Source organism: Simochromis diagramma, unplaced genomic scaffold, assembly GCF_900408965.1.
Source record: "Simochromis diagramma unplaced genomic scaffold, fSimDia1.1 OVJJ01000604.1, whole genome shotgun sequence".
NCBI classification, from domain to species: Eukaryota; Metazoa; Chordata; class Actinopteri; order Cichliformes; family Cichlidae; genus Simochromis; species Simochromis diagramma.
Window position 1 is genome coordinate 4,401,855 of NW_024387416.1, and position 15,948 is coordinate 4,417,802.

A 15,948-nucleotide genomic window follows, 5' to 3' on the forward strand; every position below is an offset into this window, starting at 1 on the left:
TTCCATTGATGAAGAATGGACCCACTATCGTTGTACCCCATATACCACACCAAACCATCACTTTTGTTGTTCCAACAGTCTTGGAGGGGTCCATCCAATGTGAGTTAGTGTCAGACCAATAGCGGTGGTTTTGTTTGTTAACTTCACCATTCACATAAAAGTTTGCCTCATCACTGAACAAAATCTTCTGCGTGAACTGAGGGTCCTGTTCCAATCTTTGTTTTGCCCATTCTGCAAATTCTGTGCACCGATCTGGGTCATCCTCGTTGAGATGCTGCAGTAGCTGGAGTTTGTAAGGGTGCCATTTGTGAGTAGCTAATATCTGCCGAAGGGATGTTCGACTAATGCTACTCTCCAGTGGGCTCTTGCTGAATGAAGGTAGGACAGCCACTGATGTTTCTTCATTAGTGACAGTTTTCTTGCGTCCACATTTTGGCAAATCCAACACTGAACCAGTTTCACGAAACTTAGCAAGCAGTTTGCTGACTGTAGCGTGGGAGATGGGTGGTGTCGTAGGGTGTCTTGCATTGAAATCTGCTGCAATGACCCGGTTACTGCGTTCACCAGATATCGGCACAATTTTGATCCGCTCCTCACATGTTAACCTCTTCAACATGTCAATGGCTGTGAACTAAGAGAAACTTGTAAATAACTCATGAAAGAATAAAGTTACGTTGAAACCAAGAACACCATTGTTTTTCTTGTGACCAATAAGTTTGATGTGTCACATGGCCCTCTTCCTATTGAAAAAACAAAAGTTGTATCCAAGATGGCCACCATGGTCACCAACCATCTTGAGGAGTTTGCCCCCTCACATATACTAATGTGCCACAAACAGGACTTTAACATCACCAACCATTCCCATGTTATTACGGTGTATCCATATAAATGGTCCACCCTGTACATGCTTTACATGCAATGGGACTCAGAGTGGACAACAAATCTTCATGCCATACAAACATTGTCCCCCAGCACAGGCTGAAGCCACTCCATCGTAGTGTTTGCTTGGATTGAACTGGCACCTGAGTATGGGCAACCTATTTTTTGCTGGCCTTAATGGTGACAAATTCAACCGGCCTAAAATTAAGCTTTGAGTGAAAAGATGCTAAATAAACTCTGCAAACACCTGGTGGCACCATCTAAACGCTCTAACAATTATTAATAGCTATGAATAATATGCATTTATCATTACTGTGGTTTATGTATTTGTAAAGTTGTTTTAATTTGGTTGTCTTTCAAAGTCTTTAGTCAATTAAAGGTTGGAATTCTGATGCTGGTTGATACCAATATCTGCTCTGTTTTGTTCTTCCTTACTCTTAGACCTTCCTATGCAGCTGAACATGGGTGTGTTTGAGTATAATGGCCTGAGCGGTTACCTGTTGAAGCCAGAGTTCATGAGAAGGACAGACAAACACTTTGACCCTTTCACAGAAAACATAGTAGACGGCATAGTCGCTAACACGGTCAAAATTAAAGTAAGACATATCTGAGTTCAGTATTTGCAATTTCGTTGCTCCCGTGAGTGAAAAAATGACAAATTTGTAACCCAACATCTACCAGGTGATCTCAGGCCAGTTCCTGACAGATAAGAAGGTTGGTGTGTATGTGGAAGTGGACATTTTTGGACTTCCAGCTGACACAAAAAGGAAGTACAGAACCAAAACATCTAATGGGAACTCGCTGGACCCTGTGTGGGATGATGAAATGTTTGTCTTTAACAAGGTAACAGACGAACAGAGCAGGGTTCGCATATCTTTTAAACCTTTATCTCTTGCTCTCTAAACTTCTCTCGTGGTGTCAACACTCTCCAGGTGGTCCTCCCTACACTGGCCTCTCTGAGAATAGCTGTGTTTGAGGAAAACGGCAAGTTCATTGGACACCGGATTCTCCCTGTTTCGGCTATTAGGCCGGGTAAGGAAATAAACACTCTTGGCATCAAACAGTCACTATCAGAGGCCATCACTGATACTTTATTTGCACTCAGTGGGAACATCGTACATGGTCTTTTACCATCTGTACTAACGTCAGTTATTTATTTCTTCCTCCTTCTAGGCTACCATTACATCAACCTGAAGAATGAGCTAAACCAGCCGCTTATGCTGCCGTCACTTCTGGTTTATACTGAAGCTCAGGACTACATCCCTAATGAACACCAGGGTAATGACACCATGCAAGCATCACTCTGGATTAATATGTCACACAAACAGGCTAAAAATAAACTACATCCACAAACCTTTGAGGCATTTCTCTTTTCTTCTTGCATTCAGCAACGTTTGCCCAATATATCCTCGACCTAGCTTATAGATAACACTTTTAAAGAAGCAACTTTTAAACAATAATTAGTAGCAGATTTAGCTGTGTGGTCACCTGACCACCCTGAAGATGACACTAGCCAGCACATGTTTGTGTATAGTTTTGTCTCTAGCCCACTTGCATATGAAGGTGTTTTATTATTTGGTCAAGCCATGCTTCAGTGTTTAGATCTGGATTTTTTAAATTATTATTTTTTAATTACTTTCATTTTCTTTATATGTATTGTATCTGTTGAGCAATAACTTTTTGTGGAAATACTTACTTATCTAAGTCTCATACCTTTTTAGCTAAAAAAAACAAAGTAGAAATTGAAATTGTTACCTTTAGCTAACTTTTAGCTAACATGTTTGTCTTCTCTGTTTGTTGGCTAGTTGTTATGATATGATATACATAGCAACATGTTTTAAAGGAACAATTTTAATGGTTTAAGGTTAGTTTTGAAATTCACTTATTTACTGTTTTCCTGAAATTAAACTGTTTACTCTACAGACATGAGCGGTATCAAAGTTAGCAACCAGCTAGCCTAGCTTAGCATGGCAAAATGGAGGGCAAAGGCTAGCATGACTCCCACAAACAGACTTTAAAAAATGAATCTACCCTAAAAATGAAAACTATTCTCATATTATTATTTTGTCAGCCATGTTTACAGCACTATAAGTTACACTAACCTGTATATTGTTTCATGGATATCTGTGTGTGTCTTCAGAGTATGCAGAAGCTCTCACCAACCCTATTAAGCATATCAGTGAGAAGCACAAGAGAGAGACACAGCTAGCTAGTCTCTTAGAAGACAACAGTGAGGTGAGACAGGTATGTTGATCACATTAGTTCCCCCACACTCTACTTTTGCTTTCGCCTGTACACTTTTATTGTAGGTTTTAATTCATTACATGTCATTTTCACCCAGCCTCTCACCAACCAGCCCAAAGAAGGAGAGAACAAGAGAGAAGTCAGTCCAGGATTTGGAATCCCCTCCCCTTCCCCAACACCCCATCCCCCCCCAAAGGAAGATCCCCCTGATGTCATCAAGTTACCTGCACCAGGTAGCCACAAACCTTGTCTAAATGATTAAGTGTATAGATTCTACAGGCCTGCACATGTGTTTGCTTGTTATAGTTGCATCTATAGCGTAATAGAAATTGTGATATCTTGAAACTGTATTGCTGTGTATTAGCACTGTGCAGTCTTGGTCCAAGACTCTATTATATGTTGAAATTACCTAACGAAATATGTTCACATATGTGTCTTTGATAAAGCTGTGAAATGACCTACTTTCACTGTGTGTGTAATTCATCCACGTCCGCTATGTCAGTTTTTCACAAGTTAAAGCGTCGGGCTTTTCAAAATAAGACTTTTACAGTCCTTTTTTTCTAGCAGTGGCATCAAGTTCTGTTTATTTGCATTCTGAGTCATTCGTCCATCATCCATTTCATGCGCCCTGTGTGTGTGTCTCCTCTTGTGTTTATTTCTCTTTGTGCGTAGTACAATCTCAGAAGGAGGACCTCATAGGTACTGTCCTAACAGGTAAGGTCATCCCAGCTTATTCATTTCACTCATTTCACAGAAATCTCACACACAGCTAAGTGTGCAAAAATTATTTTGTGGTCAGGCTGGCCAAGATGGAAATGACAAGTTTACAGCAATATTTACGCTGGTTTGTGTGTTTGTCAGATGTCAAGGTTCAGTCTGTAGAGGAGCTGCAGCAGAATAAACATTATGAAAAGCTCCTTAAAAAACAAAGAAAAGAACTCAAAGAGCTGCGCAAGAAACATCTGAAGAAGGTACGCACAGACGGATTTAATTATCGAAACTAGTAATTGAAGTATCAGTTTGTTGCTTGTTGCCTTTGTGCTGCAAAAATAAATTGGTTTTTGTGGTTTGTGTAGGTGTCTAATCTAAGTAAGGACCAGAAAACCCAGCTTCAGTCTGACACCCAAAGGAAACGCAGCCAGATTGAGAAACAACTCAAACGCAGTTTCAAGAAAAGGTAAGGATGGACATGGGGGGTAACTGGGCAGTTTTTTCCCTGATGTTGGGGGGGAAAAATCCTAAAATATGAAAAAAGGAACCAGTGATGGAGAATAGTTTTTCAAAAGAATGCTAATGAAATGTGTTAAGGAGATACTGAAATTGCTTACCTGAAATTGTACCTCAGTGAGTCCCAGGAACTGGTGCAGAGCGAGTTGGCTGCCTTGGATGATCTGGAGAAGCAGAAGAATCAGCTGAAAGAGATTCACATGCAGCAACTCCTAAAACTACGTGAAGAGCTTTTTGCAATCGAAAGAGAGAAGCAAAAAACACACCTGCAAGAGGTAATCTCTCTCTCATAAACGCACACACACACAGCTCTTGCATGTACAGTGCTGTGAACTACTAGTACTTCCATAAGATTTAAAAGGGTAATTGTAATTGGTAAGCACATGCCAGGCTGCTAATCAAGCGCACTTGATTATTTATCATCAGGTATTGTGAAAACCTCCAGAAAAGCGAATGTTTTGTCAGTTTTCTGTGCTGGAGCATTCTCGTGTGTGTTAACACAATGCCACGATCTTCAAACCGTGGAATGCTCAGAGAAACTGCCAAAACTTCATCTCAGGCTCTGCAGACCTCAGTTAGCGTGTTAAATGTTAAAGTTTATGACTCACACCCAGCATGGTGGTGGAGGTGTGATGATTTGGGTTTGCTTTGCAGCAATAGGACCTGGGTACCTTGCAGTCACTGAGCTAACCATGAACTCCTTTGTACACCAAAGTATTCTAGAGACAAAAGTGAGGACATCTGTCCAAAAGCTAAAGCTTAGCTGAAACTGGGTCACGAAACAGGGTCATTGAGCTCAAGCACAGCAGACAACCTACAACAGAGTGCCTGAGTAGTTGTGTCACAATGCTCCAATCAAAGTCCAGACCTCAACCTGGTTGAAATGTTGTGGTGTTACCTTAATAGAGCTGTGCATAAACAAATGTCAGTGATTTGAAGCAATGTTGTAAAAAGTGCAGTGATTTGCTAACAGGTCGTCTTTTCTGGGCTGTGTTTCTAGGCCCACCAGAAGTTGAAGGAGATTGCCAGCGAATGCCAAGCAGCTCAGGTGAAAAAGGTCAAGGAACTATGCGAGAAGTAAGTCAGTCCATTTCTACCACTGGGGGGGGGGGGGATGTTGCACGTGTCAATCATGCAGGCATAGTGTGAATGTTCACTGCTTTACAGACGAAGATGTATGTCTTTTTAAATGTTTTAAAATCCCACCAACGTTCCTGAAATCAGTACATTAAAGGACTATTAAATGGATATTAAATGCTGGATGCCACAGCAGCTAAATATGACTTATGGGTCATATGTGTCTATCGAACTGAAAACACCACAGCTGAGCACCAATATTGTAAAAACCTCTGCACCAATTTTTTATAATACACTTGTTTGAGTCAACAAAGTGTAAAATGCAGCAGCCAGACATCTTACTGAAACCAAAAAAAGAGAACACTCCTTTTTTAGATTTATTTCTAGTTTTTGTTTTGTTTTTATTATGTTATTATAATTTAACATGAATGATCAAATGGAAAAAGCTGAGTCAGAAAGAATTTGTATTAGATGTTTGGGGGATGACAATCTCCTTTTAGCTACTATGGTATATTTCATTTTTATCTGCAAGATTGATTTGATAGTCCTTGTCTGGACCTACTATCTGTGTGTCACTGTGTCTGCAGGGAGAAGAAAGAACTCCAGAAGATCCTGGACAGGAAACGACTAAACAGCATCAGTGAAGCCAAGAACCGTGAAAAAGACAAGGCTGAATCGTAATAATTTTTTTTAAGCATTAGTAAAGAAAAAGTCAGCCTTATCTTAAAGAATTGAATTCCTCACTCTTCTTTTCATCCTTATATTTTTCTCTTTAGGGAACTGAATGAGATCAACAGGAAACACATTCAAGATTCTGTCTCTTTAATCCGTGGGGTAAGTACTCGCCCTAGCACACACACTTCATCTTTTATCACCAGCAGTCCATTTTTCTTGTTTATAGCTCATATTTCTATTATTGATATCAACTTCAAAGCACTTCCTCTGTCTTTGTTTTTGTTTTGTTTTTTAATTCAACATTTTCCCCCTTTTCTTTTTCCTTTCTGTATCCCAGCTGGAGGAAGCGCAGACCAGGAGAGACGACAAGCTGCTGCAGAGGCATCGGGACGTCCTACAACGCATAGATGAGGAGCTTCCACAGGTGAGCAAAAGAAGCGAGACTAAAAAAGTTTGATCTGCCAAAAATCACCAACTTGTCCAAAGTTAGAAATACATGTAGCAACAATGCTGGCATCTCTATAAATAGAAATAAAAAAAATGACAAAGATAAGCCCAGGGGTTTATTTTTAAACTCTCACTTTAGGATCACAAAAATGAAACCAGTGCGGAAGCTCTTTAAGCCTGCATTGTTTCTAATGACCAGTAGGGGGCGGCACCACTGGTTGCAAATAGGAGATCAGCTGTTTAGAAGTCAATGTGAATAATGAGGCTGCTTCCACCTTCAGCGAATACTTTTTTTTTAATGTCTGATTTCAAATAGATACGATGTTTACAGCTATCTTTTATATACAGTCAGTTTCTTTATTCCAGTCATTTCCTGTTGTAGCTGAAATGAAAATGTGTTAATATTTTTGCCTCTGTGTCGTCTGCAGCTTAAGTCTCAGTTGGATCGGAAACTGGAAGAGGAGTATCACCGCCTTCCCGAGGAGATCTGCCAGCACCTACAGCTCGAGCTGCAAAACAAAAATCTCCAAAAGAACGCGCTGTTCTCCGCCTTGTCCAATCATAGCAGTCCCAGTACAGGCTCGGGCCCGCCCTCCAACTGCTCCACGCCCTCTAACTCGTCAACGCCCAGTCGGAGCACTTTGCACAGGAGCCGGGACAATAGCACCGTCTCTCTGGCCGATTCCACTTCCTCGTCCACCACGCCCGTCTTGTCAGACGCAGAAATGTCGTTCAATTAAAACTTTTACTCGTTCAAAGGAATATACAACAGGGGTCTATAGTGATTGTAATGTGGGATAGTAATGATGTAGAATATTTACTAATTTTATTCTTTCTTTTTAATCCCGACCTTTTTTGGTCTTGTCTACAGAGCTATATTATTTTTTATTTTGGCCGTTTTTGTCAGAAAACTCATTGTGGATTATGTTGGAATAATTCATAAGAATCGTAACCAGAGCTGTTTTGTTTCATTGTTCTTTTCTTGTCTTGCTTTTAATGTCGCCCCCCCGTCATTCCTATTGTTTTGTGTGGTCAGTCATCTTTTCTCCAGGCTTATAATGGCTTTAACCTCTTTTGTGGACGTTTCTGGAAAGCTTTAACCTGTGCAGAGGGGGGAGCATAATTATAAACCACATAAGTAGCTCCCAGCTGCTGAGAGTAATGGTAAAGGGGTACTTCTCACTACAAATTTGATCAGCTTTATTTCGTCACAGCTTTATCTCCTTGAGAAAGACAGGGAAAGGAAACAGCCAAAGGAGATTTTTATTTTTCCCAGTTGTTATGAGGTTAGAAAAATGCATCCCAGATGTGAGCATGTGAGTATCAGGACACATAAAACGGGAAAAGGGTGATTTTAAAATTCCATTACAGCTGAACTTTTAGCTGTAATGACAGCAGCTGACCAGCAGGTGGTGCTACAGCCATATCCATTTTATTTTTTTTAAATTGGTGATTTGAGCTGTCTGTGCATGCAGCCTGATAATCCTATTAGACTGTACCCCAACACACACGCCTGCACATGCACACCTGGATTTGCCGCGTCATCGGTGGGGATGAAGCCTCTGCCCTTTAACCCTCCATGAAATTGCAGCCAATGAGGAAGGGGCAGAGGAGGAAGGGGGCATGAGCGCACATCCATCTGGCTACAAATTATGAGGGGTTTTGGTGACGCAACACTCGCTTTCTAAAACATGTGGGCATTTCTCTCGACACACATACACAGTTTATTGGTTCAGAAACCCAAAGTCTCTAAAATCCTCATCCCATCCAATCTGCTCCACATAGATGCGTATTTAACGCACAATAGGGACAAATCAAAATAATTTTTTCCAAATATCAGAGATTACGACACTCAAGGGAATTCGAGTGTGTATGTGTGTGTGGCCAGAACTTAATCTGTTGATGAGGCATCTGCTTGTGGGGACAGTAATACTTCCTACTAAATGGGGAGAGTTGGTGTGTATGCACTTCTGTTGGTGCAGTTAGTTTGACTGGAGAAAGACATCAAAAGCTAAAGTAGTGTCACTACTGTAGACGACAGTCTGATGATGACACAGAGCGGCACTATGACGTCTTAATGTAAAAATGCACTCATTTTTCTTCTTTTTTTAAATTAAGGCTTTCTATTAGCGTGGTATTAATTATTTAATGCTGCTTGAACTTCACTAAAGCCTCAAAAATACCACTTGCATGTTTCCATTTTTTTTTTTTTTTAAATGGACATAAGGTACATGTAAATTTTATGTTAGCTTAAATATGCCCTTCCCACACAGTTCGTTCACTGTATTGGATAGCCAAAAATGGTGTGTGGCATTGTGATGTACAAACTGAATGGTACATTTAAGTTAAATATCAGTTTCTGTCTCTAGCAGAGCTCCCTGTTTGGCTGTATATATTTTGTTTTTTGCTTTTGATTTTTTTCCTCTTTACTTTTTTGTCAGTTTAACAGCAGCGGTCTTTGTTTTCTTTTCTCGTCCTCATCGAAGGGGGAAACGATGGTACTTTGTTTGTGTGTACTGTGTAGGTATTTAGCTGTATGTGAATTTTACTACTGACCACAAGTGCTGATGAAAGATGGAGGTGAGAGAGGTCAAAGACGGCTGAGAAGAGAAACGTGGGTTTCATTTAAATGTTTTCTCAAAGAAAATAACTATTGGATGACGTTTTGGGAGTCCTGTCTTGTCCTCTCCTGCGTCCATCCTTCGATGAGCACTGGCTGCCTGTATTGTCTGTCTGATTGCCCCCTTCACACACATCATGTAAACTGTCATCTTTTGAAACTGAATTTTATACAACTTTTTGTCTTTTATTGTGATTCAAGTCTTTATTGATGAAAGACTGTGTCTATTCAGGCTGCTGAAAAATGAAACCCTTCATATCAAGTCCCCCATCACAGACTCAGTATGTGTGTTATTTTTTTTTGGCATTTTAATATACCTGACGATTTAATGGCGCTGTTCTTTGTTCTCAAAAAGGAAATCTCTGAAACTAATAACAGTTTTGTTTGGTTGGTTTTTCATATAGGTCAACAGTAGGATAGCCGCGACAGGCTCTGATGATTTTCTGTGCCATGCTCCACAGAGTAGACCTACATGTGCATGCTTATTTGTGTAGTGTGTTATAGATTTGAGCCTTTATTTCCAACGTTGGTCTCAGAGGTGAAACTCACCAGTCTCAAATAATTTTACTTGCCAAAAATATCAACATACTCCTCGCAGGTCGTCTGTTTTAAAGGTCAGCTTAGTCCAAGCGATTTAATTCAATACTTTTTATAGTGCCAAATCACAGCACAAGTCATCTCAGGGCACTTTACATAGTAAGATCGAAACTCTATAATATTTTAAAGGGGAAAAAAAACAAAGTTAAGCACTTGGCAACAGTGGCAAGGAAAAACCCCCTTTTAACAGGAAATGACCTCTGGCTTGACTACGCCCACTGAGGCTAGCCATCTGCCTCAGCTTATTGGGGCTGAGGGAGGAGCAAAGAGGAAAAAAGCACTGAGAAACAAAAGTCAAACACATTCCATATCCAGTTAACACTATCTAATGTCCTTGAACATCGTAAAGTCATGACTATTGGGTACTCGAGGTTTTTCCATTCCTGTTTTTGAGGAGAAACGTACATCCCATTTTTCATCTCTTTATGTTTAAATGCACTTTTACTCTATTTTACGTGTATATAAAAACCTTTAGTTCCTGTGACGCCGACATCAATGCAACTACTTTCTAAGGATTTTACTTTTTGTGTAACGTATCAGCTGTTGTTTATTTTGTGTACAAGAAAGGTTTTCCTCTGCACTTTGAGCTTGGATTTATTTTGTACTGTTCTTTTGGGTTTTGGATGGAAAATGTCATCGCATCCTAAATGAGTTTTTAGATTTTAAAATTTTAGTGAGAAATCAAACACAAGTCATGCACCGCTTGCCAGAAGTGACATTTCTAAGCAGATCTGAGATTTCCATGTGGAACTCCAATTTAATAATGCAACTCTTTTCTCTGCTGTTCGCAGGAAATGTATCTGTGTATGCAAGTGAATAAGTAGGCTACAGTATTTCAAATTCGTTTTTTCTTTTTGTGCAAAGCTTTTGATATGTGGACTCTTACTCTACTGTAGAAATTCATGTTGTCAATGGCTTTACAGATGATGTACAGTGTCTTTATAGATGAGCTAAGACAAAAATTTTAAAACCGTTTACAGATGTCAGCTTAATATTAATTTATTTTAAGTATATGGGTGGGATCACCTTCTGAGGCTAGGGGGAAAAGAGGAGGAGTCCAGTCTTCTTAATATAACGATTATAGGATGTATCTCTTCCTTCATGAGTGGGCCAGTCTTTGCACGAGCATCGTCACACACTGAGATTATTAACATTTTATTATAAATCCCAATTCTTTTGATTTCCGTATTTTTCATCCCCTGCAAGTGCAATGTTAAATTGTCCATGTGTGTGTTTAGGTGTCAACATATGTCGCCCATATGTAACTTTGAAAAATTTGTATCGTTCGTGAAATTTGATTCACCCCTAAAGATGGAATGAAGAATTTGAAAAAACACCACCGGCCTGGCAACAACCACCAGTAAGGCAGTGAAATAATTATATTTTGATAGTTTGGCATGTAAAGGGTAGCAAGTGAAAAATAAATGTATTTGCATAGTCTATTTAAAAAAATAAATAAAAAATCAGATCCGTACAATAGTCAATCAAGAAATTATAAAAATCTGTGTTAATTTTATAATTTTCTTAACGGTGTCTAGGTCCAACAGCTAACATTTTTCCAGTTCTTCAAGTTTGAGTAGATGCCTAAATGGGAATATATGACGCAGTATATGGCCCAGTTGAACCTTGTGTTTATAGCAGGTTCACAAATGTTGACGATCATATAGAATTTCTATGATGAAATCCGCTGTTAGCATGCTAATATTTGCATTTAGTCCAAAGTATTGCTCTGCTGATTACAGTCTGACATCTAGATTTGACATTTTATTTTGATCCGACTTTAAATTATATTGGTTTAATACTAAATTTGAATGCTAAAGAATTAGCATCTTTGCTAGTCAACGGGCTACTAGAGTTAATACGGTGGTCAGATTTTTTACACGGTTGTTAAAACTCTAAAGAAGTCTTTTAAATTATAACTATTTCCTCAATCAGGATCTTTAATTCTTTACTGTGACACTGTTTTAGTCGAGTGCATCATTATGCTGCTTTGGCACACAGTCAGTCAGGCCAGTCTGTGTGCTAATGCCGTTAGCTAGTTTCCTTCCCAAAGGCATAGAGCCCCTGGGTTTTTTTTTTTTTGGTTTTTTTTTTTTCTTTTCATGTCAGCTTTGAGCTGTAACCTTTTGTTTTTGTTCAAACAGACCTGCACACTACTGTGTTCTGACACAAACACATTAGCATAACGCTGGACACTGTTCACTTTAGCATCATGCACAAACACTGCTCAACTTTGTTCTTAGCAGACAGTTGGTGTGACTCTGCTCCCTCAGGCCGGCCCTACAGCTTTTGGCTGTTCTGTCCTCCCTCCCTCTTCAATTCCTTTTGCCTCAGTGCCCCATTTCCTTGCCTCCAGTTTCACCCAGTAATGAGACCATCTTTTACTTTTGAACCAGTTTAATCAAAAACTGCAGCTGTGTTTGTACACATCAGTTAGTGACAGACAGCATGTGATATATTAGACAAGATGTGTAGCCAGTCTTGTTCACACTGTGTATGTAGTGTATGACTGTGAGATATAAAGGGAATACTATACAATGATCTGGATGTAATGCTATATTGTTCGTTCATAACTGATATAAGACTGAGCATTGAATAATAAATGTCTAACCTCCATTGATGGGCTGTAACCTTTCCTGATTCATTTAGTTGGTTTTTGCGATGGATGGTAATTGTTCACCATCACCAACAAGTCTGCAACATCTTCCTTTCTGCTGTTGGTTAATTTGACATTAATGTAGTTTTTTCCCCCAGGATTTTGAGGCACATACAGTACCTTCCATTCATTTGTAATGAAAAGTGTCTATTATTTAACACCTTTACTTGTGTAATGGGTTTTGAGTTAATTGAATATGACTGAGGCAGAGCATTGCCTTCACACCCTCTTGAATTCAGACTATTTACAGCAAGTAGAGATACTGAATTGCCAAGAGAAACTTCCTCAAGTGCTGTAGTACTAAACAAACTGTTGTGCTTGATTTTAATATAATCTATCCATCTATTCAAGTCTTTTTAACCACCTATCCAACCAGGATCACAGTGTGGCTGGAACTTAGCCTTGCTAACATTAGAAAGTAAGGCAACGTAACCTGGAAAGGATGACACTCCATCACGGGTCCAACAGTTTTCACTTTACTAATACACTAATATGTTTTTGTTCATTGTGGATTAAAATATTCTGCCAGTCTAACTGCTATAGTGCAGGTACACTTTGTAAATCTGTGGGTATCCTTTGGTGTCTTTTGGATCCAGTGGGTTGTAAGGTGGGCCGCTGTACATGGGCTTTGTTGCTGATATTCGAGCCACTTTCTCAAGTCTTTTCTGATCAGTTTTGAACTCTGGCAGGGTGCATTGACCTGCTGAGAGAGATTGCTGCTGCTGAGGAGTGCTGTTGCCTCCCCAAGTTGGTACTTAGTCTACAGCAGTGTTTATTAGGGTAGGAAATGTCAAAGCAACGATGGCAATGATCTGATAAGAACAGACAACAGAGGAACAGCTGTTGTTCAGTCTGTACTTGGGTTTGAGTAAATCCATAAGACACTACACGAAGTGAAAGAACACTAAACTTGGTGAATTTACTGTATTTGCCTCTGAATAGTAGAAAAGTCAAAGTATAGGATACTGTAAATTGGAAATACCCAAGAATGGTATCATCTAATTAGGTGAATCTAAACAGGAAAAGAATGATTGAAACGGACAACGTCATTTCCTTAATCTTCATCATAATCGGTGCCGTTCCACAGCAGTGCCTCACCTCTGACCTCTCTTTAGGAAACAATCTGCCCAAGGACATCAATAACAATATTAACATCATAAAGACATGATCAGAGCAGACAGGAGCAAGAGTCTATCCTAAAGTCACCGAGTGCTTGAATGAAAAGTAAAAACACATCTCATGTGGGGGAGGTGGCCTGTCTTGCCTTAGAAATGGCTCAAGATTAATGCGACTAACCTTGTGGTCTTGAAGTAACAAAAATGTCAGTCATTACTCTCTCTGAGCCTGCCTGGTTCACTCAATATAATGCACACATGTTATTGCCCTGATGCATTATTAAGAGAGAGCAGCCTTCAGCCTCCCCTCTTAAAAGTAGTGGTTTTATATCTGATAGAGCACATGGCAACAAAGGACTGTTACAGGCACTGAGTGCTGTGCACGTGTTGTACTCTGTTGTTGTACTTTTTCTGCTGACTTGTACTGTATTTGTGTGTGTGTGTGTGTGTGTGTGTGTGTGTGTGTGTAACCCTCTTTGACTGTGTCACAGTCAAAAAAATGAAAGGAACACTTTTTAATCAGAGTATAGCACCAAAGCAGTTATCCTTGTTGGATATTGATCTGGTCAGATAAGTAGCAGAGGGATTTGTTAATCAGTTTCAGCTGCTTTGGTGTGAATGAAATCAACGACAGGCTCACTAGAGGGGCAACAGCACGATGCACGTGGAAGCCACTGACATTTTTCTGTCCTCATCTTTTCTGACTGTTTTTCTCTCGTTTTGCATTTGGCTAGGGTCAGTGTCGTTGCTGGTAGGCACTCCAGAGGTTGCACAGGTGGACATGGATGTAGAACAGGGGTGGGTAACTCCAGGCCTCGAGGGCCGGTGTCCTGCGGGTTTTAGATATTACCCTGGGTCAACACACCTGAATCACATGATTAATTCGTTACCAGGCCTCTGGAGAACTTCAGGACATGTTGAGGAGGTCATTTAACCATTTAAATAATCTGTGTTGGATCAAGGAAACATCTAAAACCTGCAGGACACTGGCCCTCGAGGCCTGGAGTTGCCCATCCCTGCTTGGGAAGGTCCTTAACCCATCATCAGGAAGTGTATCTGCTCCTCCTAAACTGCCAGAGCTACAAAATGACCTCCAGCAGGCCACTGGCGTGAAAGTCTCTCACCAAGAAATCAGAAATGGACATACTGAGGGTGGCCTGAGAACCCGACGCCCTCTAGTGGGTCCTGTGCTTGCAGCCTGATTGGTATGGGTTATAAAATACCGGTATTAGCAGATCTACCAGTGGTGCTCTGTGTATTTCACAGATGAAAGCCGGTTCACCCTGAGCACACATGATAGATGCGAAAGGGTCTGGAGAATGCTGTGCTGCCTATGACATTGGTTAGCATGACCTGTTGGTCAGTGATGGTCTGGGGAGGTATACCCATGGAGGGATGCACCGACTTCTACGGGCTAGGCAACAACACATTAACCCTGCAGACCCTACGCTGGTGCACGTGGTCCCGCATTCCTCATGGTGCACGACAATGCTTGACCTTATGTGGCAAGAGGATGAAGGATTCCACTGACTCGTCCCCACACTTACTTGATATAGTCCATCCATATCAAGTAAGTGTGTGTGTAACCTGACCCCCCACCCCCCCAGGTTGCACCTCAGACTATCCAGAAGCTCATTGATGTGGGAGGAGATCCCCCAAGAGACCATTATGGGGCGATTGTGGCTCAAGAGTTGGCAGTTCGTCTTGTAATCAGAAGGTTGCCGGTTCGAGCCCCCAGCTCCGACAGTCTCAGTCGTTGTGTCCTTGGGCAAGACACTTCACCCGTTGCCTACTGGTGGTGGTCAGAGGGCCCGGTGGCGCCAGTGTCCGGCAGCCTCGCCTCTGTCAGTGCGCCCCAGGGTGGCTGTGGCTACAATGTAGCTGCCATCACCAGTGTGTGAAAGAGTGGATGACTGGATGTAGTGTGAAGCACTTTGGGGTCCATAGGGACTAAGTAAAGCGCTATACAAATACAGGCCATTTACCATTATGGACATTGTCACCCATGCATACAACCACATGGGGGCCATACAAATTACTGAGTACCATGTTGAGCTGCTGTAATGAAATTTCAGCAAAATGGTCAAGGCTGCAGCATCATTCTTTTGGGGTGTCTTTGAACTCAGCCCTCTGTAGTTGATACTTTTCATTTTCAAACAATGTGGCATCCTTTTATTCCTAACCCATGACTCCGTCCATATCAGTACAGCTATCCAGTGGGATTTTTATTTTATCCCACTGAGATCTGATGTGTTTTCAAAGTGTTCCTTTAATTTTTTTTCAGCAGACATAGTTTCTCAGTCCATCCACTGTTTGGCACTAAAACAATTTGCTCTGTATATTTATCTTACTGGCTGACTACTGGAAGCCTGCCGAGGGGCAGCACCCAGTCCTTGTGAGAATCGCATCAT

General features: G+C 40.7%; 1 protein-coding gene across 3 annotated transcripts in view; it reads left to right on the forward strand.

Moving 5' to 3' along the window:
* plcb3 (phospholipase C, beta 3 (phosphatidylinositol-specific)) overlaps positions 1–12,384 on the forward strand; it is a 57,048-nt gene extending 44,664 nt beyond the window's left edge. For 2 of the 3 annotated variants that reach the window (XM_040012216.1, XM_040012218.1), the window contains exons 20-34: positions 1,321–1,475; positions 1,561–1,722; positions 1,812–1,911; positions 2,053–2,157; positions 3,020–3,123; positions 3,221–3,356; positions 3,796–3,837; positions 3,985–4,094; positions 4,200–4,300; positions 4,469–4,625; positions 5,351–5,427; positions 6,015–6,104; positions 6,204–6,261; positions 6,440–6,526; positions 6,978–12,384. In XM_040012216.1, coding sequence (XP_039868150.1) covers positions 1,321–1,475; positions 1,561–1,722; positions 1,812–1,911; positions 2,053–2,157; positions 3,020–3,123; positions 3,221–3,356; positions 3,796–3,837; positions 3,985–4,094; positions 4,200–4,300; positions 4,469–4,625; positions 5,351–5,427; positions 6,015–6,104; positions 6,204–6,261; positions 6,440–6,526; positions 6,978–7,289 — 1,796 coding nt within the window. In that variant the 3' untranslated portion in view covers positions 7,290–12,384. The remainder of the gene's footprint in view (positions 1–1,320; positions 1,476–1,560; positions 1,723–1,811; positions 1,912–2,052; positions 2,158–3,019; positions 3,124–3,220; positions 3,357–3,795; positions 3,838–3,984; positions 4,095–4,199; positions 4,301–4,468; positions 4,626–5,350; positions 5,428–6,014; positions 6,105–6,203; positions 6,262–6,439; positions 6,527–6,977) is intronic. The other variant, XM_040012217.1, reaches the window with a different exon arrangement.
* Positions 12,385–15,948: the final 3,564 nt, after the last annotated feature.